The sequence below is a fragment of the Sorex araneus genome, chromosome 1 (assembly GCF_027595985.1).
Source record: "Sorex araneus isolate mSorAra2 chromosome 1, mSorAra2.pri, whole genome shotgun sequence".
Taxonomy (NCBI): domain Eukaryota; kingdom Metazoa; phylum Chordata; class Mammalia; order Eulipotyphla; family Soricidae; genus Sorex; species Sorex araneus.
The window spans coordinates 102,504,642-102,531,861 of record NC_073302.1 but is presented as its reverse complement, the minus strand read 5'-3'; the positions used below and the strand labels follow the sequence as shown (position 1 = coordinate 102,531,861).

At 59.0% G+C, this 27,220-nt stretch overlaps 1 protein-coding gene across 1 annotated transcript; it reads left to right on the top strand.

Annotated features, from left to right (window-relative positions):
* Positions 1-66: 66 nt before the first annotated feature.
* On the top strand, positions 67-20,160 carry ATPSCKMT (ATP synthase c subunit lysine N-methyltransferase). The gene is made up of 5 exons (XM_055137887.1): positions 67-327; positions 4,268-4,542; positions 6,342-6,479; positions 9,065-9,115; positions 15,321-20,160. The coding sequence occupies exons 1-5, from the start codon at positions 312-314 to the stop codon at positions 15,489-15,491; spliced, it is 651 nt and encodes a 216-aa protein (XP_054993862.1). The 5' UTR covers positions 67-311; the 3' UTR covers positions 15,492-20,160.
* Positions 20,161-27,220: the final 7,060 nt, after the last annotated feature.

Below are 27,220 nucleotides of genomic sequence, written 5' to 3'. Positions count from 1 at the left end.
CGAGTTTAACGCCGGGCCGGCGCTTCCGGAACCCGCGGTCTCCGGAAACGGCTATGCGCGCCGGAAGCGCGGGGGTGGGGAAGCTTCCAGGCCCCGCCCCCGGGTGGGATCCTGGACCCCCCCTCCCAGCCCCCGCAGGCCGGGCGGAGGGAGGGGGAGTTTAGTCGCTTCTGGGGGCGACACAACTGGGCAGTTCCGGGAAGGGGGTCCCCACGAGGAAGCCGGCGACCCCGAGCATCACGCTCCCCCGCCGCCCCCGGGGCGATGATACAGCCCACTTCCGGTTCCGGGTACCGACCGGAAGTCTCGCGATGGCGGGAGGCGGAGGTGAGCGCACCGGCCGGGCCGTGGGGGCGCCGGGTCGGGGCGTGCGGGCGGCGGCGGCCGTTGCTCGCGTGCGTGGGGCCCGCGTGGCCGCGCGGCTTCCGGCCCCGCCCGCTGGCCCCGAGCGTGTGCTGGCGCCGGGGGGCGGGGTCGCTCCTGCGGCGGCCGCGGGGGCCCTTAGCGGGGCCGGACCTGGGCTCCCCGGCCCGCCCCAAACGGCCAGCGAGGACCTCCCTGCCCGGGCTCGGGGTCCCCGGGCTGCCCACTGCTGCACACGTGTCGCCCAACGCTGACCCCAGGGCTGCCCCCTGTTGCCCACGTGTCCCCCAACGCTGCCCCCGGGCTGCCCCCTGCTGCCCACGCGACCCCCAGCGCTGCCCCTTGCTGCACACGCGCCCCCCAACGCTGCCCCCCGGGCTGCCCCCTGCTGCACACGCGCCCCCCAACGCTGCCCCCTGCTGCACACGCGACCCCCGGGCTGCCCCCTGCTGCACACGCGCCCCCAAACGGCCAGCGAGGACCTTCCTGCCAGAGCTCCCCCCTCCCCCCACCCCCCCTGCACACGTGCTCCCGACGCTGACCCCGGGGGCTGCACCCCCACCAAGCTGCACATGTGCATCCTAAACGCTGATCTCCGGGGCCGCCCCCTGCTGCCCCGCTGCATGCGTGCCCCTAACGGCCCGGCGGGCTGCAGCCAACGAGGACCTCCCGGTGCCCAGCCCTGCCCCAAGTGGGTCCCAGACTGCCCCCCCGCTGCCTCTCCCCTCCCTCAGAGCACTGGTCCCTGAGCTCCCGCCTGCGCTGTGATCCCACCTGACGGCCCGCCTCAGCCCCCACGGCTTGTGCTGGGCAGAGGGGACTTGACCCTCGGTGCCCGCCCGTGTATTTAGCGGGGAGGGTGCGGCCTTGCACGGGGCCCACCCGGGTTCCATCCCAGGCACCCCATAGGGTCCCCGAGCACCGCAAGGCGCAGTGCCTGAGTGCGGAGCCAGGAGTAACCCCTGAGCATTGCTGGGTGTGACCCCCCCCACCCCCAAGCTCCACTAAAACCCAAACAAAAATAACTAAAATCATATTTTGGGGGGGAGAGTGGGGTGAGCCACTCCCGGCCATTACTCCCGGCCCTGCACTCGGCAGTTGCTCCTGGTCATACTCGGGGCCATGGGGTGCCAGGGTCGAACCCAGGTAGGCCTTGCAGTAGGCAGACACCCTCCCGCTGTGCTGTTGCCGGCCCCCTGACCCGCTTACCCGGCTGGGACCCGTGTCCGGCACTGGGTGGGCCGGGGGCCAGCTTTCAGCGTCAGCTGCAGCCCAGCAGGAACTTGCTTCGTCGTCAAACCTGAACTTGGCCACACGTGTGCCTCACCCCGTTTGTCGTGTCGTGGGGATGGGTTGAGTGCGCGGCCGTGGCTGTTGTGGGCCCTGTTCAAACACGGGGAGGGAAGAGGCTTTTCCGAGCGAGCCTGGTGTCGTATCAGTGGTGCCTCAATGACGCAAGGCAGCGCGACGCCGGCTTCCTAGGCGGCCCTGCAGTTACAGGCACATGCGGCATTTAACAGGCCCTTGAAACGGGTGGGGGGCAGGGGGGCTCGCCAAGGTCTAAGCCCCCCACCCCCTGTGCACACAGAACCCAGGGAAACGCCCTTAAATATTGTGTCGTTCCAATGAATGCCCCACGCTGGGCACAGTCACCGCGCTAGTCGGGCCTCGTCTTTCTCCCCCCGCCCCCCGCCTTTCTCCTCTGACCTGAGCTGGGGTCAGGCCCCGGGTCCCTAGGGTGCCCGGGGGTCTCAGTAGCTCGAGCCGGCACGCACAGCTGTGTTCCTGAACACGCTTTCGACCATGGTCAGAGCCGGAGCCCCCCCAGCGAGCCACCTGGACCCTCTGGTCAGCGGCTGGGGCTCTGGGGGACTGGGTCAGCCCGGGGCCCACAGAAGCGCCTGTGGTCAGCCCTGCCTGCTGTGCCCACTCGCGAGGAGCACCGGGCGCCTCCATCCGACGCTCACGCCAGGGGAGGGTCTGGACTCTGGACACACAGGGTCGTAGGGACGGTCTTCATGTTTGTTTTGAAGCTCCAGGGCCTGAGTCCTGCTGGTGGGGACACTACCGGGAGGTTGTCACAGTACACTCGTGGGTCGGGTTTGCGTGGGTGCCGCCTCAGAAGCTCCCCCAGGGGCCCCAGGGATGACGGTGGAGCCGATAACGCTCTTGCTTTGCCAGCAGCCGACCCAAGTTCCGTCCCCCGCACCACAAGGGTCTCTGAGTCCTGCCTGGAGGGACCCCTGAGCACCGCTGGGTGTGGCCCAAACAAAAACCAAAAGCAGCCTCCCCCCAAAGAAGAAATGCTTACACAAATCTCTCCGCTGCAGTGAGGAACAGCCGAGGCCAGTGCTCAGGGTGGGTTTGGGTTTGTTTTGGGGGTGCCCTCCCCGGAGGTGCTCAGCCGCTACTCCCGGTCCGTTGCTCAGGGGCCCGCCTGGTGGCCTCCTGCTCGCAGATCCTGTGCTCCAGCCCTGAGTGCTCCGGGTCCCCCAGGCCCGGCGCCGGAGCCTTGCAGGTAGAGCCCAGCCCTGCAGGAGGGCGTGTCCCTGCCATGCGGCTGCCCTGGGTTCAATTCCCAGCATCCCATGTATGCTTGGCGCCCCCCAGCAGCGCCAGGGGTAGTTCCTGAGTGCGGAGCGGGGAGTGACCCCTGGGCATTGCGGGGGTGAGCCAACACCCCCAGACCCAGCCTTGGCATAAAGTATCTGGGCGCTCTGCCCCCCGCGGGTCCTGCTGGACTGTGGGTGTCGGGGTTTCAGCAGAGGGAAGGGCGGCGTGGGGGAGGGGGGCATCAGGCGGGCAGAGGACGCAGGGCGGTGAGGGGGACGCCCGGCTCTCCCTGTCCCCTGGGGTGTCGGGGGCGCGTGTGTGACCCTGCACAGGGCAGACCCAGGCCTGGGGGTCTCCCCGCTGTCGGCCTAGACGCTCAGGCCTGGCAGGCAGGGGGCGCAGGGATGAGGCTGGTGGGGGTGTGAGGGGCCAGGGAAGAGCTGGCCTGGACGGAGAGAACCCTGGAGGGCTCCTTGGTGGAGGGTGGATCGGGCCTGCTGTGAGGCTTGGGAGTGTCCCCGGGGATTCTGGTGAGTGTATGGTGCGGGGTGAAACCAGGGCTGCTGCTTGCCCAGAGTGGAGGCGGGTTGGTGTCAGTCTTACCCGGCCAGCATGAGGCACTCACCATGTTTCCTGTCCTTCCCGGGCCGGCATGAGGAATCTCTTCTCTCCCAGCGCTGCCTCAGGTGCTTGCCTTGGTCGCCAACCCGTAACTGGGTCCCCCCGGGGAACTGTCTTGGTGGAACTGGGTGACGGATGCCTGACACTTTGGACGCGGCTACGTCGTTGCGCCTGAGACGGGGTTCGACCTTCGCTGCCCACTGCTGGGGCTCGGCTCTGAGCCCTGAAGGATGGGGCCCCTGGCGGGTGTCTGTGTGAGCCAACAGACCTCAGAGTACCAAGCGGGCTCGAACCCACTGTGCTGTGAGGGTGGCTCGCGTCCCGATTAAAAAAAACAATCAAGACATTGGAAAGAAAAGGCCTCACTCCGCCACCAGCACCAAATCATCTTCTGCCAACCCCCTCACTTAGTCGCTGGGACTCAGGCTTCCCCGTGGGGCCCGAGTAGTACTCTGCCCACTCCCGCTAACTCGCTCCTGTGACGCTCGTGTGGCCGCTCAGTGAGCACGGCCGGGACACGACGCCGTGTTCTTATTTTTTGGGTCACACCCGGCGATGCTCAGGGATTCCTCCTGGCTCTGCACTCAGGAATCACCCCTGGCGGTGCTCGGGGGACCTTATGGGATGCTGGGAATCGAACCCGGGTTGGCCGCGTGCAAGGCAAACGCCCTCCCTGCTGTGCTCTCGCTCCGGCCCAGCTAACGCCGTGTTCTACCCCTTCCCGATGCAGGCTTGGACGCCGACGCGGGCAGCGACCCGGGCACCGAGGGACACCTCGCAGCCGGCACAGGGCAGCAGCCTCGCTGGGGCGCCCTCCTGCCCGGGGTGCTGGGCGGCGCGCTGGTGGCCCTCTACGCCGTGGCCACGCCCTTCGTCACGCCAGCCCTGCGGAGGGTCTGCCTGCCCTTCGTGCCCGCCACCCCGCGGCAGGTGGAGAACGTGCTGAGGATGGCGCGGCGCGGGCGCGGGCCCCTGGTGGACGTGGGCAGCGGCGACGGCCGAATCGTGAGTCTGTCTCGCCTCAAGGAAGGTCCCCCCAGGGCCAGGGAGATAGTGCAGCGGGGAGGGGCTGGCCTTGCCCGCGGCCGGCCCGGGTTCGATCCCCGACTTCCCACAGGGTCCCCCGAGCCCAGGAGTGAGTCCTGAGTGCGGAGCCAGCGTGAGCCCCGCCGGGCTGGCCCAACGCAAACCCACAGTGTCCACTTTTAGCTTCCTAAGCGATGCAGGCGCCGTGAGTGGCGACGCTGGGGAGGGTAAGGCTCTGGTGCCCGTGTTCATGCCTCTAGCTCCGTCTCAGGACCCTGCCACTTTCTCCCCCTCCGAGGGGCTTGTACGGACACGGCTAAGCCTGGCCGCTTCACACAGGGGCTTAATTTTGTGTTGTTTGGTCAGACTGTCACCCCCTTTCAGCGTGAATTTGGAGTTTATTTTCTCCTCCAATTTTCTTTCTTCTTTTTTTCTTTTTGGGTCACACCCGGCGATGCTCAGGGGTTGCTCCTGGCTCTGCACTGAGGAATTACTCCTTGCGGTGCTCGGGGAACCGTATGGGATCCTGGGGATTGAACCCGGGTCGGCCGCGTGCAGGGCCATTGCCCTCCCCGCCGTGCTATGGCTCCAGCCTGTTTTCTTCACAGCAAATGTGCTTTGGTCGTAGGCAGGTGAGAAGGAAGAGTTGATTGGTAGTGAGGAGATTGTCCATTGGGATCTTGGCCAACATTGGGGTCTGATGGGAAGAAACCCGTGGAGGCGTTTTCCCGGCTCTCGAGCCTCTGCCTCTTGGTGTGTACTTGCACATGCGTGACGGTCCCGTGCGCTCGCTCAGAGCCGTGGGAGGAGAGGCCCGGGCCGCCGTCCCTCCCGCCTGTCTCACCGTAACTCACTTTGACCCCCGGTGGAGACCAGAGAGACACAAACGCTGCTGCTGGCCAGCCGCGGTCCAGATGTTCCAGAACATTCCCCTGTGGGCCGGGTGGCACCGTCCTTAGCCTCCAGTGAGCCCCAGGGTTAGGGCAGCGGCAGCCAGGCCCGTGTTTGGCGATGCTTTACGTGGGGCCAGGACACAATCCGTGTCGGTGGCCGCGGAGTAATCAGGGCCGGGCCGAGAAGGGACTTTTGCTCTGGAAAAGCCCAGATGTCTCTCAGTCCGGAGCCCGTCTTCAGACCAACATGGAGTGTCTTTGTGGTCTGAGGGTCCCTCGTAAAGGGGAGCCTCGCGGTGCTGCAAGCCTGTCTAGCCGGGGTGCCCTGCGGGCTGCGGGGCCCAGCCAGCCCCTGCCCGTCCCCGCCCAGGCTGGCGCCTTCTGCAGCAGACTGTTTCCTCTCAGCCCAGTGACTGTAGCTCTCGGCTCTGAGTGTCCTCAGAACTAAGGCTGTGTCCGGTTAATCCCCTAAGGCAGGTGGCTTTGTTATTTTTGGGGCCATCTCCAGGTGTGCTCGGGGCTGACTCCCGGCTCTGTGCTCAGGGTCATTCCCGGCTCTGTGCTGAGGACTCGCTCCCGGCTCTGCACTCGGGGATCACTCCTGGCGGGGACCAGGGGCCGTATGTGGCTGGGGACTGAGCCCGGGGGTGCCACATGCAAGGCGGGCGCCTGCCCACTGCTCTCTCTCCCGCCCCGAGGACGGGTGGTTTCCACGGCACCCACAGCTGGTTCCCTGTGTGTTCCCAGCCTGGGCGGTGCCTTCTCCGGGGAGCGGGGAGGGGCCGGTACCCGCCCCTCCGGGCCGAGAATCGGGAGGCGTTCCTCGCCCTCGCCCGCGAGCCGTCCCCTTGGCCGGGTCTGAGCTGGCGCCTCCTCTCCCCGCAGGTGATTGCTGCGGCCAAGGAAGGGTTCGCGGCCGTGGGCTACGAGCTGAACCCCTGGCTGGTGTGGTACTCCCGGTTCCGCGCCTGGCGGGAGGGCGTGCAGGACTCGGCCACCTTCCACGTGGCGGATCTGTGGAAGGTACGTGGGACGGAGGGCGGGAGCCTGTGGTTTGCTGATCACGGCCGAGCGCGGGGCAGGGCGTGGGGAGAGAACGGGGTCTGCGTCGGTGCCTCCTACAGGACCCCCTTTCCGGGACAGATGTGACTCACCGTGCACCACGCAGGCCTGAGCACCTCCTGAGCACAGGCCCGGGGGCCCAGCCAGGGGGCGCAGGTACTGGACACCCCCCACCGCGGCCGGTCCGCCCATGTTCTTTTTTTCAAATAGAAACAACCCCCCAGCATTTACTGTCGTCGGATGTTAACAGTGACCCAAACAGGATGAACAGATGTTCTAAAATCACTTTCCCCGAAGAAACGCCTAAAAGTCACGCTGCAGCGCCTTCTCGGCGATCTCTCCCGACAGCCGTGGGGCCTAGCTGGAGCCCCTCTGGCGCAGAGAAATAGCGTCTCCTTTTAGCGTGGTCCCACCCAGCTTTTTTCTTTTTTCTTTTTGCTTTTTTGGGTCACACCCGGCGATGCACAGGGGTTACTCCTGGCTCTGCACTCAGGAATTACCCCTGCCGGTGCTCGGGGGACCATATGGGATGCTGGGAATCGAACCCAGGTCAGCCGCGTGCAAGGCAAATGCCCTACCCGCTGTGCTATCGCTCCAGCCCCCCAGCTGTTTTCTTGACTGTGTTTGAGTGACTCTCTTCTGCATCGTCGACGACGAGGTTCATCTGCTCATCCAGCCAGCGGTGCACCCTCTGGCCGCATGTTCACTTCCTCACAGGCCACAGCTGAGCCTGAGATCTGTTTGCAAGTATCTGAAGAGGAGGTTGGTGGCTGCACCACCCCCGCCTGCACTTCCTGGCCCTGGCTGCGTGCGCGGTGGTTCAAGCTCACCAAGACCGCACCGGCCCGCCCATGTTCGGGAAGGCTGGCTGAGTCCAGACCCACGTGGGAGGGGCCGGGAGAAGGCCCCCCCCAGCCCCCAGCCCAGCGCCCTGAGCCCTGGCAGTCAGCGGGGCACAGCCAGACCTTTTTCTTTTTTCCCTTCCCACACCCGGAGATGCTCAGGGGTCACTCCGGGCTCTGCGCTCAGGGATCTCCCCTGGTGGTGCTCGGGCGAACCTGGGCCGGCTGCGTGCAGGGCGACGTCCTTCCTGCCCACTGGCCTCGCCGCCGCCCCGTCGGGGCGACTGCTCAGTGAGCAAACTTCTCATTCTGATTCATGGCACAGTGATGAGCTTTAGAGAACAAAGAAAAGCCTCTGTCCTTTGGGAGTCTTCCGTTTGTAATTGGGCATCGGCTTGTGAGGAGCATTCTTGGTGTGTAGGAGACTCTGTGTGTGTGTGTGTGTGTGTGTGTGTGTGTGTGTGTGTGTGTGTGTGTGTCTGTGTCTGTGTCTGTGTGTCTGTGTCTGTGTGTAGGGGGCGGCGGGCCCACATGTGCACACGCTTGTGAGTTTGGAGAGGCCGAGAAGGAGGCAGGAGGCAGAGAAGCCGTGGCCGTTGCCCCCGGCGCCTTCCTGGTGCAGGAGACTCTTCCAGGCTCGTCTCTGTACCTGCGGCCCCCCCGGGAAGAGGCCGGGCCGGAAAGGGAGCCCCGGGCTGTCGGGCTTCCCCTGCCGACATGAGTCTCGCCCTCTGCTCTTGTGTCGAGTGTGCGGGCTCAGTCCAGACGGGACAGCGGCTTCCTTGAGGATCACCAGAGATGGGGCTGGAGCCATAGCACAGCGGGGAGGGCGTCTGCCTTGCACGCAGCCGACCCGGGTTCAATTCCTGGCATCCCATGTAGTCCCCTGAGCACCGCCAGGGGTAATTCCTGAGTGCAGAGCCAGGAGTGACCCCTGTGCATCGCCGGGTGTGACGCAAAAAGCCACAAAAAGATCGTCAGAGGCCCCTAACTGCCGTAAGCAGCCAGGAAGATGCCCCAGGGCCTTACCGTGAGCCCAGACTGCAGGTACAGTAGAGCAAGGCCGGGCGTTCCCACAGGCGCCGGCTCAGCTGGCCCCGGCCACGCTTCATGAAACGCTTCTCCTTAGGTAGGAGTTTCCCTTGTAATCACACCACCAGTAGCGTAGCCGGCCCGCTTGAGTTTTGTGTGCGGTGTTGGTTTTTAAAAACCATCAAATGCTCGAGAACGATCTCTCCACGGAGCAAGTGAGGCTTTTATTGGGTGATAAGGATTTTGATGGCGAAGCACTTTCCCTGCGTCTTTCCCAACTAAAGACTGTTTCATCGCATCTTCAAAATGAAACCTTTCGGGAGGGGAGGGGAAGCGGGAGGTCATGGGGCTTCAGCGCCAGGCCGCCAAGGAAGCCCGCGGGGGTGGGGACGCAGCTGGGTGGGCGTCTGCAAGGGCCAAACCTTGGCCCGGTGGGGACGGAGCTGAGATGGAGGACCACCGCGGGGGCGGCCGCACCGTCACCCGCCGGCCCCTCAAGGAGAGGCCCAGGAAAGCCAAGAAGGCGGGTCCCCAACCCAGTGGGGGACAGTGGGCGGAGGGCCAGGGATGACCGGGCCAGCGGGGCCTGGTCACTGCACATGTCCCGGCTTCCATGACAAGGGACGCGTCCTGTGGGCTCACGTGGCCTGACCGTGGGCTTCTCCCTTCCAGGTGAGCTTCTCGCCATACTCGAACGTCGTGATCTTCGGGGTCCCTCAGATGGTGAGTCCCCTCTGTCCGCGCCCTGCACGCCAGGGGGCCCCGAGACCCAGCCATGCGCGTGACCTTTGCCTCAGCCATCCCCGTCTGTGTCTCGGCAGTGCCTGGTGGGCTCCGGGCTGTAGGGACTGTCCCGAGGGTGGCCGTGTCCAGGGAGCCGTGTCCGGGGTCCCGCGCTGCCCCTCCGCGCTGCCTCTGCTGTCGGCGCTGGTGCGGGAGACGGATCCCCCCCTCCCCCCCCGCCTCAGTCAGCGGCGGAGCCGTTAGAAGCTGGTGAAATTGGCTGTTTGCGGAAATGCCACCGCAGAACTGATACGAGCTTTAATTAAGGGAAAAGGGGGAGGGGAGGGATCATTTTGTTGGTTTTTCCCTGTTTATACCTCACTTTTTGAATTAGACATTTGAGCCATTGAGCATTTTTTTTTTCTTTTTCTATTTTGGACTGGAGCAATAGCACAGCGGGTAGGGCATCTGCCTTGCACGTGGCTGACTTGGGTTCGATTCCCCTGTCCCTCTCGGAGAGCCCGGCAAGAGCCTGGCAAGCTTCCCGTGGCGTATTCCATATTGGCGTATTCCAAAAGCAATATTCCATATTGGTGTATTCCAAAAGCGTCTCACAATGGAGATGCTACTGGTGCCCGCTCGAGCAAATCGATGAGCAACGGGACGACAGTGACGGTGACGGTGACAGTACTATTTTGGGGGCCTCGGGGGTGGGGGGAGTTTGGGCTGTACTTGGTGATGCTCAGGGGCCACTCCAGGCTCTGTAGGCCGGAGTCACTCCTGCTGGCCTGGCGGGACCGTGCAAAATGACAGGGACCAAACCCGCGCCGGCCACGTGCAGGGACGCGCTTCACCTCCTGCGTGATGTCTCCGGCCCAGAGACACTTACTCTTGTTTGAACCTTCAGAGCACTGTCTTTAAGGAAAGTATTATTTCCCCTCTGAGTTGCATCATACTCCTGAAAATGACAGAATTCTTTTTTTTTTCTTTTGTTTTTTTCTTTTGGGCCACACCCAGCTCAGGACCTATTCCTGGTTCTGCTCTCAGGAAACCTCCTGGTCGCCCGGGTCGCCCAAATGCAAGGCAGTTGCCCTTCCTGCTGCTTCATTGCTCCAGGTCTTCTTTTTAAAATTGTCAATAATTTGAAATTAGGAGGAAGTTGGGTGTCTATATGTTTGTGACAGAAATAAAAAGATGGGGTCATTTAAGAGCGGGAGGCTGTGGAGACTGCGAGGCTGTACAGCTGTGGAGGCTGTGGAGGATGTGAGGATATGAGGTTGTGAGGCTGTGGAGGCTGTGGAGGCTGTGGGTCTGTGGGGCTGTGGGGCTGTGGAGGCTGTGAGGCTGTGAGGCTGTGGGGCTGTGAGGCTGTGGGGCTGTGGGGCTGTGGAGGCTGTGGGGCTGTGGAGGCTGTGAGGCTGTGGGGGCTGTGGAGGCTGTGGGGCTGTGAGGCTGTGGGGCTGTGGAGGCTGTGAGGCTGTGGGGCTGTGGGGCTGTGGAGGCTGTGGAGACTGTGGGGCTGTGGGGCTGTGGGGCTGTGGAGGCTGTGGGGCTGTGAGGCTGTGAGGCTGTGAGGCTGTGGGGGCTGTGAGGCTGTGAGGCTGTGGGGCTGTGGAGGCTGTGGGGCTGTGGAGGCTGTGAGGCTGTGGGGCTGTGGGGCTGTGAGGCTGTGGGGCTGTGGGGCTGTGGAGGCTGTGGAGGCTATGGGACTGTGGAGGCTGTGGAGGCTGTGGGGCTGTGGAGACTGTGGAGGCTGTGGAGGCTGTGGAGGCTGTGGGGCTCTGGGGCTGTGAGGCTGTGGAGGCTGTGGAGGCTGTGAGGCTGTGGAGGCCGGGGTTAAGGCCGCTGCCCTGATGTGCTGGTTCCATCCCCGGCCACGCCATCGGTCCAGCAGACCTGCCACACCCTCAGGAGGGGATATCCCCGAGCACTGCCTGGTGTGGCCCAAAACCAAACAGAGTGACGAGGCATCAGCAGTGGGGTGATCCTGGCAGAGCTGGAGGCGGCTCACTAACGAGCCCGTCGGTCCCTTCTGTGGTAATTGACTTTCTGAGGGGGGACTTTGACTGGACATGCGCGTGTGCCCCAGTGGTGTCGGGCCTCCCTGTGGCCTGGCTCTGGGGAGCGGCTGCCGTGGGCAGCAGGGGGCAGCAGTGGCCTTCGCTGGGGGCCCAGCGTCTGGCGCGGCCGGCCGGGAGTGAGTCCTGCTGTTCCGGCCAGGGGTAAGGCCGGCGCTGCACAGCCCAGGCGTGTGGGGCGGGGGGCGCAGAGCAGCGCAGGGGAGGGCGGGTGAGGGCGGGCGAGGGCAGGCGAGGGCGGGCGAGGGCGGGTGAGGGCAGGTGGGAGGAAGGTCCCGGTCCGGCCCAGCTCTTTCCCTTGTGGGGAGGGGGCTGCTTGGATGCTGGTGCCCCCCCTGCCCGGGCCGTCCGAGGGTCCAGCCATCCCAAGCCCCGGCCGGCCGGGTCCCAGGGCCTGCACCCTCTCACGGCCCTGGGCTGGGCAGCGCCCGGAAAGGGGCCCCGTGTGGACCTGGCCGGATGCTCTCAGTGAGCACTGGCTGGTGAGTCCGCCCTGGTGCACTCGCTGGTCAGCCCCGCCAGGACGGGAGAGGCTGTGGGCCCGGCAGAGGGTGGAGCCCCTCACCTCCCCGGGCAGGGCGTTGGCGGCCACGGAGAACTCGGCAGGTTCTGGTGTGCTGACGACCGGCCTCCCTCCCTCCTCCCTTCACCCCTCCCTCCGTCCTCCCTCCACCCCTCCCTCCCTCTTCCTTTCCTCCCTCCCTCCACCCATTCCTCCCTTTATCCCTTTCTTCACCCCTCCCCTCCTCCTCCCTTCACCCCTCCCTGCCTCCTCCCTTCACCCCTCCCTCTTCCCTTCACCCCTCCCTCCCTCCACCCATTCCTCCCTCCTCCCTTTATCCCTTTCTTCACCCCTCCCTTCCTCCACTCATTCCTCCCTCCTCCCTTTATCCCTTTCTTCACCCCTCCCTCCCTCCTCCCTTCACCCCTCCCTTCGTTCTCCCTCCACCCCTCCCTTCCTCCTCCCTTCCTCCCTCCCTCCACCCATTCCTCCCTCCTCCCTTTTTCCCTTTCTTCACCCCTCCCTTCCTCCTCCCTTCACCCCTCCCTGCCTCCTCCCTTCACCCCTCCCTCTTCCCTTCACCCCTCCCTTCCTCCACCCATTCCTCCCTCCTCCCTTTATCCCTTTCTTCACCCCTCCCTCCTCCCTTCACCCCTCCCTCCGTCCTCCCTCCACCCATCCCTCCCTCCTCCCTTCCTCCCTCCCTCCACCCATTCCTCCCTCCTCCCTTTTTCCCTTTCTTCACCCCTCCCTGCCTCCTCCCTTCACCCCTCCCTGCCTCCTCCCTTCACCCCTCCCTCTTCCCTTCACCCCTCCCTTCCTCCTCCCTTCATCCCTCCCTACTTCTTCCCTTCATCCCTCCTTCCCGCTTCCCTCCATCCTTTCCTCCTCCCTTCACCCCTCCCTCCCGCACAGTTGGCAGGGTGCCAGGCGGGGAAAGGGTGGCCGGGCAGCTGCGGCCACTCTCAGGCCCAGGAGGGCAGGCGGGGCCCTTGGGGCTGCGGATGCCGGAGGGGCCCAGACCCTCGGACCGGCTGCCCCGGGCTGTGGCGGCAGCGCCATGCGCGTCTCCTGAGACCCAGACCCCGGCCTGCGCCCGGGCCACCAAGGCTGCTCGTTCTTAGGGGCCAAAGGCTGCTCATGCCGGACAGTCCCGGGAGAGAAACCGGACAGAGGAGAGAGCACTGGTCATGGGGAATGCTCGCCACGAGCCTTTCTAGGAGCACAGTTACCACGAGGAGACTCCGACACTTCGGAGAGACACGATTGTCTTCTTTGCACGTGTAATTTCCCTCCTGGGAACAAAGCTCTTCTCACAGTTTCCCTTCAGAGAACAGAACTCCTTATTTTTAGGTCAAAGGAGCCTATTATGGACTGACGCCTCTCAAGGGAATTGATGAACGACGGGATGACAGTGATACAGTGACAGCGAATATTTATTCCTTGTTACCTGGGTATCGATTTTTGTGAAAAATTAGAATTTTGGCTCACTTTAGCCACAGGTCATATCAGGAAGTATTTTCCATCATTATTATTCTTCTTATTATTTTGGCTTTCTGGCCACGCCAGCCGTGCTTAGGGATTGCTCCTGGCAGTTCTGGGACCATATTGTGTGCTGGGATCGAGCTGGCTTGGCTGAGTACCGGGCAGCGCCTACCCGTTGTGTTGTTGCTCCGGGGCCCATCCTTTTTTTCCTTTGCTTTTTGGGTCACACCCAGCGATGCTCAGGGGCTACTCTGGCTCATGCACTCGTGCTCGGGGGACCCTATGGGATGCCAGGGATTGAACCCAGGTCAGCTGTGTTTGCACACGCCCTCCCTCCTGTGCTATCGCTCCGTCCTCCTTTTATTTATTTATTTATTTTAAAAATCTTTATTTTTGCATTTTGGGTCACACCCGGTGATGCACAGGGGTTACTCCGAGCTCTGCGCTGAGGAATTACTCCTGACAGTGCTCAGGGGACCCTATGGGATGCTGGGAGTCGAACCCGGGTCGGCCGAGTAAAAGGCAAACACCCTACCCGCTGTACTGTGGCTCCAGCCCCTCCCTTTATTTTTATTTCTTGAAATAGGGGCCACACTTGGCACTGCTCAGGCCCCGGGCTGCCATTCCCCTCTCCTCCCTTCTCCCCTCCCCTCCGATCTCCTTTCCTTCCTTTCCTTCCCTTCCTTCCCTCCCCCCTCCTCTCCCTCACCCTCTCCCCTCTCCTCCTCGCCCGTGGTGCTGTGGTTTGGGGGTCAGGGTATTGTGAGCTACTGGGCTCCCACCCCCAGCCCCCCTGCACTGCTGTCGGCCACTTGGTCTCTCTCCAGCCCTGCTTCTGGTGAGGCGGGCCGGGGCGGGGGGGCTGCATTTCTCAGGTGGGGAGTGTGCAGGGGTCTGACTGGCGGGTACTTGCCCCTGTGGCCTCTTCAGCAGGGCTGGCCCGGGCAGCGGAGCGGGGCCACTGTCGCTTCCCCTCTGCAGTGGTCCTGTGGGTTCCAGCCCATCTCGGCGGCCGTCAGGGCCGGGGCTTCAGCTCCTTGCAGGCCCAGCTGGGCCCGGGCCCGAGCGACCTCTGAGGGCAGAGCCCGGCGACAGCCCTGAGCACCGGGTGTGTGTACCCGCCCCCCCGACAAAAGAAGAAAACGGGAGAATATTTTTAGGAGGTGATGGTGGTAATATATTTTGAGAACCTGGACATCCTTTTTGTGTCTGTTAATTTGCTGATGAAATCACAACATCAACACTCGTAGCGAACAGTAAAGCTTTCTTCTCCAGATAGATTGGTAATGACGTGGTACCTGGGGGATGAGTAAGGGGGCTTTACTTCCCGTGGGTCGTCGAGTCTATCAGGAAACGAATAAGCTGCATGTGCTGGAAACACTTTTTTATTTTTATTTTTGATTTTTTTGGCTTTTTGGGTCACACCTGGCGATGCTCAGGGGTTACTCCTGGCTCTGCACTCAGGAATTACTCCTGGTGGTGCTCGGGGGACCATAGGAGATACTGGGGATCGAACCCGGGTTGGCTGCATGCAAGGCAAACGCTCTCCCCGCTGTGCTATCGCTCCAGCCCCAAGGAAACGTTTCTAAAGAAAGTGTAAATGTTGGTTTCCCAGGTGGTTGTTCGTCGTCCTGGGGCCTCCTTCCGCGGGGGGCCAGGAGGCCTGGGCTGCACGGCCGCCCCGGGGGTGCTGGGGGCTGGACCCCTTGGGGACAGCCGTGCGCCTTGTCGCCAGTGCCGTCTGCCAGTCCTAGCAGGTGTGAGTCCGAGACCGCAAGTCGGTAGGATGCAGGTGATTTTTCACAGTCCCGTTACAGCATATTTATTTATTTTTTTGCGTGTAGATGTTACTGACCTTAAGATGCCCCCTTGCAATCAGGAAGGAAAAAATAGCCCCAGTTACGACTGTCAGATTTCAGAGGTGCTGAAAATGCAAAAAGTCAGCCAGTGAGTCGGAGTGGGTCGAAGTGTTTAAGGAGAGGAGGAATTTCATCAGTGCCACTTCACATGTGTATACTGGGGGCATGGTCGTGGTTCGTGCCGCTCGGCCGCCGGGGCCGCTGGCCTCCTGGGCACGGGAGGGCGTCCTGGGGGGTGTCCCCGGGCCTCCCGCTGACCTCCTGCCCGTCCTTCCCCACAGATGCCGCAGCTGGCCCAGAAGCTGGAGCAGGAGCTTGGGGCGGACGCGCGCGTGGTCGCCTGCCGCTTCCCCTTCCCGGGCTGGCGGGCAGACCAGGTGGCCGGGGAGGGCATGGACACGGTGTGGGCCTACGACGCCAGCTCCTTCCGCCTGGCCGGCCGGCGCCCCTGAACAGCCACGAATACACGTGTCCCCTCCCCGTGAGCCGCGGTCTCAGCTTCCTGCCCGCCCGCGTCAGCCTGCCCGGCCCCCCCAGGCTCCCGTGTGCTCCTGCTCGCCGGACAGAGGACTGGGAGCAACTCGTGACGTGTGACCGGAGGTGACCCTGGCCACCCGCGAGGAGGCGGCATCTGGATCAGCGCGTCCCTGCCAGTGTTGGGCGCCCCCGACAGTGACCCGGGCCCTGGGGCCAGTGCTGACAGAAGTCGTGGTTACGCCGGGCGTGGGCCGCTCGCTCGAGTCCACGCTGAGGACCCTGTCCCCCGCCGGCCCCCCAGCACCGCCGGTGTAGCTGGGTGTCTGCCAAGCAGGCGCCAAGGGCCAAGTCACGGTCGCACCGTGCCCGAGAAAGCAGCGTCCACTCCCCCGAATGGGACGTGGGGCGCCAAGTGACCACGCGCGGGTGGGAGGGTGGCTGGACGCTCGGGGCCTCCCTGCCAGGTGTCAGGGACGCAGCGTGCGGGGGTGAGACGGGCGCGCTCCCGCTGGCTCGGACCCTCTGCCCTGTCCCTCAGGGCCAGCTGGGGGCCTGCTGCCTGGGGGCAGGCACGCTTGAGGCCAGCAGAGGACCGAGGGCGGGAGTGTGTACGTGCATTTGTGTGTGTGGGTGTGCGTGTTTGTGTGCACGTGTATGTATGTGCATGTGTGTGCATGCATGCGTATGTATATATGTGCACATGTGTATGTGCGTGTGTACATGTGTGCAGGCGCGCATGTGTGTATGAATGCATGTGTGTATGCATGTTTGTGCACGTGTGTGCATGGGTGTGGTGCGTGTGTGCATGCATGTGTATGTGTATATGTGCACATGTGTATGTGCGTGCATACATATGTGCACGCGTGCATGTGTGTATGCATGCGTGTGTGCAGGTGTGTGCATGGGTGTGGTGCGTGTGTGCATGCATGTGCATGTGTGTGTGTACACAGACCTTTGGCGGGTTTGGCAGCCCACCCCCCTCTGTGGTGGCTGTGGTTGTGGTGGCCGCACAGTGCACACGTCACTGGCAGCAGTGGTGGAGGCAGCCCGGAGAAGGCCGTGGGGCAGGCGGCTGTGGGCCGAGGGGCCTCCCGCTCGGCTTCCACCCGGGCAGCATTGGCGCTGCTTTCCCGAGTGTCCCTGCCACGGGGCCCATGGACGCGGGTCAGGGTGCCGGGCTCGTCTGTGACCTGTGGCCGTCTTCAGCCTGTGAGCTGTGGGCTCTGACGCCGGAGAAGCTTCCGGTTCCCTCCCCAAGCTGCCTGGGGTCGGGGGGGGGGGGGGCGAGTGAGAGGAAGAAGCCCCAGTGCTTGCCGCTGTGCCCTGATCTTACGGAAACGGCCATAAAGTGTGTACTTACTGTTCCTCATTCATGAGCGGAGACGTGGCTCGGGTAGAGGCCTGTGAAGGAAACTTGGGGTCTGAGGCTTCAGGGCTCCGGGAAATCGCTGTCCAGTGATGACGTGGACAGTCCTGCTCCTCTCAGAGAAGCCCAACCGGTCGCCAGCTGTGTCACGGCAGCCCCCAGCAGCTGGTGGGAGCCCTGGCATGGTGAGATGGGCTGCAGCCCACAGGATGCGGGTGGATAATTTCCCTTTTAAGGAGAAATCACTGGGCCGTTGTCTGCCAGTCTGGTCGTCCATCCATCCACCTGCCCATCCATCCACCCATCCATCCATCCATCCATCCATCCACCTACCCCATCCACCTGCCCGCCCATCCATCCATCCATCCATCCATCCATCCATCCATCCATCCATCCATCCATCCATCCATCCATCCATCCATCCATCTACCCACCCACCCATCCATCCATCCATCCATCCATCCATCCATCCATCCATCCATCCATCCATCCATCCATCCATCCATCCATCTACCCATCCATCCATCCATCCATCCATCCATCCATCCATCCATCCATCCATCCATCCACCTACCCCATCCACCCACCTACTCCATCCATCCATCCATCCATCCACCCATCCATCCACCCACCCATCCACCCGTCCGTCCGTCCATCCATCCACCCACCCACCTGTCTGTCCATCTGTCTGCCCATCTGTGGGTCCATCCGCCCGTGCAAATGCCCTTCTGTCCAGTGGCTCCCCCATTCGGCAGTGACTGGGCCTTGGCGGGCTCTGTTCTGGGTCCCCCCAGGGAGGGCTGTGCAGGGGTGAGGCGGGGAGAGAGAGGGGCTGTCTGCAGAGTCCGGGCGCTGACACCCATGGGCGCTTCTCCTCAGCTTCCCCACACGGGGCGTGCACACCTCTGACACCGTGTGACGGTGCCTCGGGCTGTGATGGCCAGGGTTCAAGTCAGGAGCTGGGTGGGCCCTGGGCTGGGAGAGAAGTAGGTAGCTCCCACAGTAGATTTCTCAATATATCCCCCCCCCCCCCCCTGCTGCCTTTGAGCAGGGGGCACACCCAGCACTGCTCAGGGGTCACTCCTGCCTCTGCACTCAGGAATCACCCCTGGCGGTGCTCAGAGGACCATAGGGGATGCTGGGAATCGAACCCAGGTCGGCCGCGTGCAAGGCAAACGCCCTCCCCGCTGTGCTATTGCTCCAGGATCAACACGGAGTTCAAAATCCAGGCGCTTTGTGCGGTGCGTCCCGTGCTCTTGGGCAGGGGATTCCGCACCGGGTCACCCAGTGGTGACGGACACGAACGGCTGAAGGGAACCGGGGGTCACGGAAGTGGCCGGTGTCGACCCCTCCCTGAGCAGACTGTCTCTCTGGGACCACGCATGTCCCCACGCTGGAGTCCTGGGGCTTGCACATGCCAGGCCTGCTTCCTTTCTGCAGAGGAACCTTCTAGAACTCCTCTCCGAGGATGGCGTCCCTTTAGGCCAGTGTTTCCAAACATTTTCCCCACGGTGGCTCCTTGCAACCTCGTGTCCTCACCGTGACACCCCCTGGCCTCATGCTGTGGCCCCCGTTTACATGCTTTTCACCTGTGACCCCCCGGGAATATTCTGGGGCCCATAAAGGCCGAGGGGTCCAAGCTAGAGATGCTGCCTCAGCCTCGTCCCTGGAGTTGGCCCTCGTGCGTCCTCCAGGCCTGCACTCGTGTCTGTGCGCGGCCAGAGCCCTCCGCTCCTGTTCCCCGCGGCTCCCCGACTCCCGGGCCTGCCCGTCTCACCGACACCGCTGCCCAGCCCTCCTGAGGTGCCCGGAGTTGAGCCAGGCCTCACGTACCGCGGAAGCCTTCCACCCTTCGTCCTCGCCTCAGTTTCTTTTAAACAGAATTTTTGGGTGGTTTTGTTTTTGGCGCCCCTCGTGGGACTCGGGGCTCAGGCTGTTTAGGGCTCCCGCCTGGCGTCGCACCCGGGTCTGCTGCGAGCCAGGCCAGCGCCTGCCTGCTGGGCGGTCCCTGCCGCCCCTGGACAGCCGTGTCCTAGCTTCTGTAGCTGGGACGTCTGGGCACTCTCCCTCTGCCCCGCTGGCCCTCTGTCGCTGCTGCCGCCCCGACGCGCTGGCCTGGGGTGTGCCCACTGGGCAGCAGTGCCCAGACGCTCCTGGCTGTGGTGCAGCCGGAACCTGGGGCCAGCGCTGGGGTGTGATAGACGGGGCAGCTGCCGGGCACAACTGCAGAGCCGTTAGGACGGAGCTCGGTGGCCGCGTGGCACTGGGGATGAGTGCCCGTCCCCTGCTGGCGAGGTGGGCGCTGTAAGCCACCGAGTCGCCTCCCCCCGCAGCCCGTGCCACTCCTCCGGGGTGCTTCGTCCTCCAAGACCGGACTCCCCGAGCACAGGCTGCCCGTGCCTGTGCCCCCGCAGGTCACAGAGTCAGGACGGGACTGCGTGCCGCCGTCGTTCTTTTAAAAAGGCTTTTGCTTTTTATTATATTTTATTTATTATTATTATTTTTGCTTTTTGGGGCACACCCAGCAATGCTCAGGGGTTACTCCTGGCTCTGCACTCAGGAATCACTCCTGGCCGTGTAATTACTCAGGGGACTATATGGGATGCTGGGGATCAAACCCGGGTCGGCCATGCAAGGCAATCACCCTACCTGCTGTACTCTCTCTCCAGGCCCAGATTATTTTATTTAATCAATTTAATTTATTTTATTTTTTTTTGCTTTTTGGGTCACACCCAGCTATGCACAGGGGTTCCTCCTGGCTCTGCACTCAGGAATTACCCCTGGCGGTGCTCAGGGGACCATATAGGATGCTGGGAATCGAACTCGGGTTGGCTGCGTGCAAGGCAAACACCCTACCCGCTGTGCTATCTATCATTCCGGCCCAATTTAACTTTAAAAAAAAATGTTTTGGGCCACATCCAGCAGTGCTCAGGAGTTGCTCTTGGCTCTGTACCCTGGGGTAGCTCCTGGCAGTCTCTGGAGACCATATAGGATGCTGGGAATCGAACCCAGGTCAGCTGTGTGCAAGACAAGTGCCCTACCCACTGCACTATCTCTCCAGCCCTTTTGCTTTTTATGATGAAGACATCCTCACAGAGCTGTTTTTTTTCCTTGCTGAGCCAATGAGGCATTTTTAAACGAAAAGGTTTTCTCTTAGCCTAATCATTCATTTCTCTCCACTATCAACTTTTCATTTATAATATGACATTTGTAATTTGAATAGTTGGGGTATGACAGGTGGCTTCGAATATAGAACAATAAATTTCACATTTACCACATGTTTCTTCTTTTATTTACAAATTATTTTTCATTTGGTAGCCTCCTCTCTCCGCCCCCCCACCCCCCACCCCACGGTTCCTCTCCTCCCTCCTTCTGTTTGTTTATTTTCTCTGTTTCCTGTTGTCTCTTCAAGACCCCAGGGCCTGGCACGTGCCTCTGGCTCCTTCTGCTCTTGATGGCATCTTTTCCTTCCACATTTACATTTTTCCGAAAGCAAAGGCGTCAGTTATCATTATTTTTTTTTAGAGATGTTTTGTTTTGCTGCTGATACAGCACCACGTTTGTTTCCAGTAAATGAAAGGAAAACATCCCCCCACTAGTCGTTAGGGCAGGACCGAGGGAAGCTTGAGTGCTCAGCAGTTCCTCGAGATGAGATAAGCACGGGCGGGTTTGCATTTGCTGCCGTTGGTTCACATGTTGACATTTCGTATCTTTGATAGTTTCGTGATTACGCGGTTAGGTGTTTAGATAGTCACTCCGTGCATTTTTGAGACTTATATTTTGATCCTCTGTAAAGAGAGTTTCCATGAGAACAGAAGGTTCAGATTTTTTTCCCCTCAGGCATAAAGAATTATTTTGCTGCAGAACACAATGGATTATGTTTAGACTGATAAGAACAAACAAATATTTCAAATTATCCATCTGACTATTGGTCAAATCCTGCCAGCTGCTAGCAAACATGAAAATAATTCAGACTGATTATGATGAATTCTTTCCCAGAAGCAAATGAACTATTGCTGGAATTAAAACAAGAGGCAGGATTTTATTTTATTTTATTATTATTTTTTTTTAATCTCTGCTTCATTTTCTACTTTTTATTTTTTATTTTTTTTTATTTTAATTTATTTATTTTTAATTAGAGAATCACCGTGAGGGTACAGTTACAGATTTATACACTTTTGTGCTTATACTTCCCTCATACAAAGTTTGGGAACCCATCCCTTCACCAGTGCCCATTCTCCACCACCCGTAAACCCAGTGTCCCTCCCACCCTCCCCAATCCCATCTCCCCCCCACCCCACCCTGCCACTGTGGCAAGGCATTCCCTTCTGTTTTCTCTCTCTAATTAGCTGTTGTGGTTTGCAATAAAGGTGTTGAGTGGCCGCTGTGCTCAGTCTCTAGCCCTCATTCAGCCCGCAACTCCCTTCCCCCACATGGCCTTCGACTACAATGTAGTTGGTGATCGCTTCTCTGAGTTGACCTTTCCCCGGAACGTGAGGCCAGCCTCGAAGCCATGGAGTCAACCTCCTGGTACTTATTTCTACAGTTCTTGGGTGTTAGTCTCCCACTCTGTTATTCTATATACCATAGATGAGTGCAATCTTTCTATGTCTGTCTCTGTCTTTCTGACTCATTTCACTCAGCATGAAACTTTTCATGCCCATCCACTTGACTACAAAATTCTTGACCTCCTTTTTTCTAACAGCTGCATAGTATTCCATTGTATAGATGTACCAAAGTTTCCTCAACCAGTCATCCGTTCTGGGGCATTCGGGTTTTTTCCAGATTCTGGCTATTGTAAACAGTGCTGCGATGAACATACATGTGCAGATGTTGTTTCGATTGTACTTTTTTGCAAGAGGCAGGATTTTATAGCTCAGTCCATACAAGGAGGGAGATTAAGGACAGAGCCTCACCGTGTCCCAATTTCCCTCTCCACCTCCGTATCTTTCAGTTTTCAGCCTTCTGTTCAGAGAAGTGAATGTTTTGACCTAAGCAAATAGGAAGATCTTCCAGGAGCCCAGGTGACGACATAGGTAGTGGCGTGTGTCATTGCACAGTGATGACGTGTAAGTGCCAGGCAGCAATGTTTCCATCCAGTATTTGAGGTGTTGAATCTTAGTGTGTAAGGACTTTGAGAGGCCGGAGCCATAGTACAGCGGGGAGGGCATTTATTTGCCTTGCATGCAGCTGGCCCGGGTTTGATCCCCAGCATCTCAGAGGGTCCCCCAAGCACCGCCAGGAGTAATTCCTTAGTGCAGAGTCAGGAGCATGACCCAAAAAGCCAAAAAAAAAAAAGTTTATATACATATATGGACTGGAGCGGTAGCACAGGGTAGGGTGTTTGCCTTGCACACTGCAGACCCAGGTTCATTCCTCCGCCCCTCTTGGAGAGTCCAGCAAGCTACCAAGAATATCTCGTCCGCGCGGCAGAGCCTGGCAAGCTACCCGTGGCGTATTCGATACGTCAAGAACAGTAACAAGAAGTCTCAATGGAGACATTACTGGTGCCCGCTCCAGCAAATCGATGAACAACAGGATGACAGTGACAGTGACAGACTATACATATATATGTATATACTATATATAAATATATATATGTATATACTATCATTGTGGTTCGATCTCTCCCCTTGCAGCATAGTAATTTCTCCTCCTTCTCCCCAGCAGTTTCTCTTTTTCCCCATCAGTGTCGTGGTCCTAGTCCGAGTAGGAGTCATAGTTTGCAGTCACCATCCGAGTCAGTTGTGTATTTTACATGCGGAGAAATTCGCCCTTTTGAGCTTACTGGGCTGTGGGTTTTGACAAATGGGGAAGTCACAGCTTCAACACACAAGCTCCATCCTGTCACCTGCCCCTCCTTGCCCCCAGGGCTCCTCTCCCCAGTCCAGGCCCTGGCAGCCACCAGAGAATACTTCTCCCTGTCCAGAACATCACACCGATGGGCTCTCGAAGGTAGAAGCTTCCAGAACGTCACACAGGCAGACTCTCGCAGGTAGAAGCTTCCAGAACGTCACACAGATGGGCTCTCGCAGGTAGAAGCTTCCAGAACATCACACAGGCAGACTCTCGCAGGTAGCAGCCTGTGTCTGGCCCTGCCTTGGGCGTGGTTGTGACGTCACTTCCTGCCTCTGGGTGCTTGTGACCCGGCAGGACTCGGGTCCCTGTAAGGACCCTTTGACTTTGCCGATAGGTGTGGAGGAGCGTGTGTAGAGGAGCATTTTTCTCCAGGGCCTGATGATTCCATGGGGGGTGGGCGGCACACCCAGTGATGCTCAGGGTGTACTCCTGGCTCTGTGCTCAGGAATGGCTCCAGGCAGTGCTTGGGGGCCCAGGGGATGCTGGGACTCAGACCCAGGTGAGCCGAGTACAAGGCAAGCGTTGTATCCGCCGGACGGTCACTCCGGCCCAGGACTCGATGGTTCTGGGTTCAACTATGGCACGTAGCTGTGTCCAGACTCTCTGGCCAGTGTGAATTCTTGCTGAAGATGGGTGAAGACTCTGATGTCAGTGCACCCCCGGGCTTGCTGCCCCAGGACCCGAGGAATGAAGCCCCCAGGGTGGCTCAGGTGAGGCAGCGAGGGGAGAGGCGGCCGCTTTCTCCCCATCTGCCTCTGCCACCCTGGGACCCCGGGGAAGGTAAGGCAAAATAAAGTTTGCGATGGCACAGACCTTGACTTCTGCGGGCACCACGAGGACTCAGCCACACCTGAGTCCGCCCGGCCTTCTCTGCGGGGTAGTCAGCCCCCTCCTCTGAGTTCCCTGGGGGCTCGGGAACTTGTAAGGACAAGGAAGCCGGTCCCAGGCTTACCCAGGGAGGGGAGAGGGGAGAGGGGAGAAGAGGGAGAGATAGATAGATAGATAGATAGATAGATAGATAGAGAGAGAGAGAGAGAGAGAGAGAGAGAGAGAGAGAGAAGAGGGGAGAGAGAGAGGGAGGAGAGAGAGGGAGTAGAGGGGAGAGAGAGAGAGAAAGAGGGGAGATGAGAGGAGAGAGAGAGGGAGGGAGAGGGAGAAGAGGGGAGAGAGGGGAGATGAGAGAGAGGGAGAGAGAGAGGGAGAAGAGGAGAGAGGGAGAGAGAGAGGGAGAAGAGGGGAGAGGGGTGATGAGAGGAGAGAGAGAAGGAGGAGAGAGGGGGGGGAGAAGAGGGGAGAGAGAGGGGAGATGAGAGGAGAGAGAGAGAGAGAGAGAGAGAGAGAGAGAGAGAGAGAGAGAGAGAGCGCCTGCTGGCTAGGTGGTCTGACTAGTCCCGAGGACTTTCATGCCCTGGGGCTTTCCCCGATGCACCTGCCTACGTCAGGATGACCCATGGCCTTTGCCCTGTGACCTGGCACTTTCCTTTCTGACCACGCATTCCCCTGGCCTCGCATCCTTGCTCCGTGCTCCTGGTTCCTCGCTGGTTCTGCACAGGGCGTCCTGTCTCCCGGAGCATCCTTCCTGACATACCTGTGACTCGTGTACCTGCAGTGGCAGCACGTCTGTTCGAATCTCTTGACTCTTGGGCTGGCTCCTGGAAACCTGCATTTGCAGTTCCTAAGGCCCGAGGCTCCGGGGATTTCTCATCTCCGGAAGTCCTGGAACCCGCAGCGAAAGAAAGACCACCTCCCTGGCCTTGGCGAGCTAAGCCCCGCCCCAGCCTCCTTTCCTTCCACATAAGCCCACCCTAAAGTGCAGGCGGGCGCCGTCGCCGTCTTCATTAGCATCTCTGAGTCTCTTTCCAGCCAACCCCATCGGGCTGATTCTCCTCCTGGACTCTCTTCCTTCCTCTCCGCAGCCATCACCAGGTTTGTCATTGGCTATTGGAAAAAATTTGTCAAGGGGCTGGAGCGACAGCACAACGAGTAGGGCGTTTGCCTTGCACGCGGCTGACCCGGGTTCGATTCCCAGCATCCCATAGGGTCCCCTGAGCATTCCTGAGTGCATGATCCAGGAGTAACCCCTGTGCAGAGCCAGGTGTGACCCAAAAACCAAAAAAAAAAAAAAGTCAAAGTAGAGAGAGAGTGTGGGGAATATTGCCTGCCATGGAGGCAGGGGGAGGGTGGGAAAGGGGGGGTATACCCAGGATATTGGTGGTGGGGAATGTGCACTGGTGGAGGGATGGGTGTTTGATCATTGTGAGATTGTAACCCGAACATGAAAGCTTGTAACTACCTCACGGTGATTCAATAAAATTTAAAAAATTAAAAAAAAAAAGAAAAAAGTTTGTCATTTGTATCTTCATTGTTGAGTTTCAGTCCTTTTTCATACTGTTGGGAGCAAATCCCTTATAATACACATATTTGGCCAATATTGTCCCCTAGTTCTTTTATTCAGCATACATTTTATTATTTTATTTTAATTAAAAATTTTATTTTTTTGGACTGGACCGATAGCACAGCGGGTAGGGTGTTTGCCTTGCATGTGGCCGACCTGGGTTCTAATCCCAGCATCCCATATGGTCCCCTGAGCACCACCAGGGGTAATTCCTGAGTGAAGAGCCAGGAGTAACCCCTGTGCATCGCCGGGTGTGACCCAAAAACCAAAAAAAATTTTTTTTTAAAAATTTTTTATTTTATAAAGTAGTTCACAATATTTGATTACATGTAATATTCAAACACCAATCCCACCACCATGACACCTTCCCACCACCCTATTTCGGATGTTTCCATCCCGAACCCCAACCCCTGCCCCAGAGCAGAACCGACATCATATATTGTGTATTGTTTGTGATGAAAAACTGCTGAGAGTTCGCATACATTTTAGAGTTTCTCTTGCCAAGGGGGTTTTATTTTTGATCAAGTCCATTAGTTAATCGCCCATGAATTATGCCTTGGGCTAAGGAAATCTCGGTAAGGTCATCAAGGGTTTATCCTCTGCTGACCCTGACACAGTTTGTGGCTTTAGGTTTTGCCTTTAGTTTCAGGTCGGCTTGGGGTTAAATTCCCTAGGACAGGTATGGACTAAGGTTTATTCTTTCACTTGCCCAGCAATATTTCGGCCCAATTGTTTCAGTGACATTTGTTGAAAAGACAATTCTTTGCCCATCGAATTGCCTTCATATTTGTGTTGAAAATCAATCGACAAAATATATGTGAGTCTGTCTGGGCTTTATATTTTGTTCCATTGATCTATGAGTCACTCTTTCCTCAGTACCATATAGTCTTAAGTACTTCAGTGGGTAGTAAGTCTCAGAATTGACGGCAGGTTCTCCAAGTTTGTTCTTTCTACAAATCGTTTTGGCTATTGCAGGCCCTTTGCTTTTCCACATAAATTTTAGAGTCACCTTGTCATTTTTTACACAAAAATATACTGAAATTTTGAGAGGGGGTGCCTTAAATCTCCGGATTAAATGGGAACGATGGATATGTTAACATTGTTGGGTCTTTCAAACCCTAAACAGAGTTTATCTCACACTTACTTGTCATTTTAATGATTTTATTACTATTTTATAGTCCTCAACATCCAGCTATGGCTCGTGTTTTGTAGGATTTACACCTAAGTATTTCATGATTTGGAGTACTATTGTAAATGGTATTTTAAAATGTCAAGTTCTATTTTTTTTATTACTAGTATATAGAAGAGTAACAGTCTTCTATATTTTGACCATGACCTTGCTAACTCTCTGGTTAGTTCAGTTGCTCCTTCTTAGCGTCTTTGGAATATCTTCCTTCCCTTGCTGGAGGAGCTGGGGCATCCCTGGTGATGCTCTCGAGCAATGCTGTACTAGGAGATGTATCCTGGGGCTCCTGCCTGCAAAACAAGTGCTCCAGCCCTCTGAGCCATCCCCCTGGCCCAATCTTTTGGAAATTTTAATCTACACAATCTTGTGGTTTGAAAATTGTTGCTTTCCACCCCCCCTCCATTACATAATAAAAAATGTTTTTTGCATGATTGTGGCTGAGCCCTTCACTCTGGTGTTAGAAGAACAAGATTGTCTTCTGCCAGCAGTTCTGCTGAGGAGAAAACATTTGGCCTTCACCATTCCACACTCAGACTACTGGTCAGCGTCACGTCAGCTGTAGACTTTTTTATTTGGCCACACCTGGTGAGGCCCAGGGCTTGCCCCTGGCTCTGTACTCAGGGATTGCTTGTGGTGGGCTCAGGGCACCATAGGGGATGCCAGGAATTGGAGCTGGGTCGACCTGCTGTCTTATTTCTTTAGCCCCATCTGCCGAGACCTTTAAAGCATGAGCTTCAGTCACTTGAGTAAGTTCTTGTAGATTCCTAGTTTGCTGGGATTTATATTGTTTTGGTTTGTCTTGGGGCCACACTTAGCAGTGCTCAGAGCTTACTCCCGATTCAGGGATCACTCACAGGGAGCTCGGGGGACCATCTGGGGTACCAGGAATTGAACCCAG

What these genes read in the sequence shown, in the direction of transcription:
- ATPSCKMT (XM_055137887.1), top strand. An exon ending in ACGTGGCGGATCTGTGGAAG is followed by an intron (nt 6,480 to 9,064) that starts GTACGTGGGACG and finishes TCTCCCTTCCAG; the next exon opens with GTGAGCTTCTCGCCATACTC. An exon ending in TCTTCGGGGTCCCTCAGATG is followed by an intron (nt 9,116 to 15,320) that starts GTGAGTCCCCTC and finishes CCTTCCCCACAG; the next exon opens with ATGCCGCAGCTGGCCCAGAA.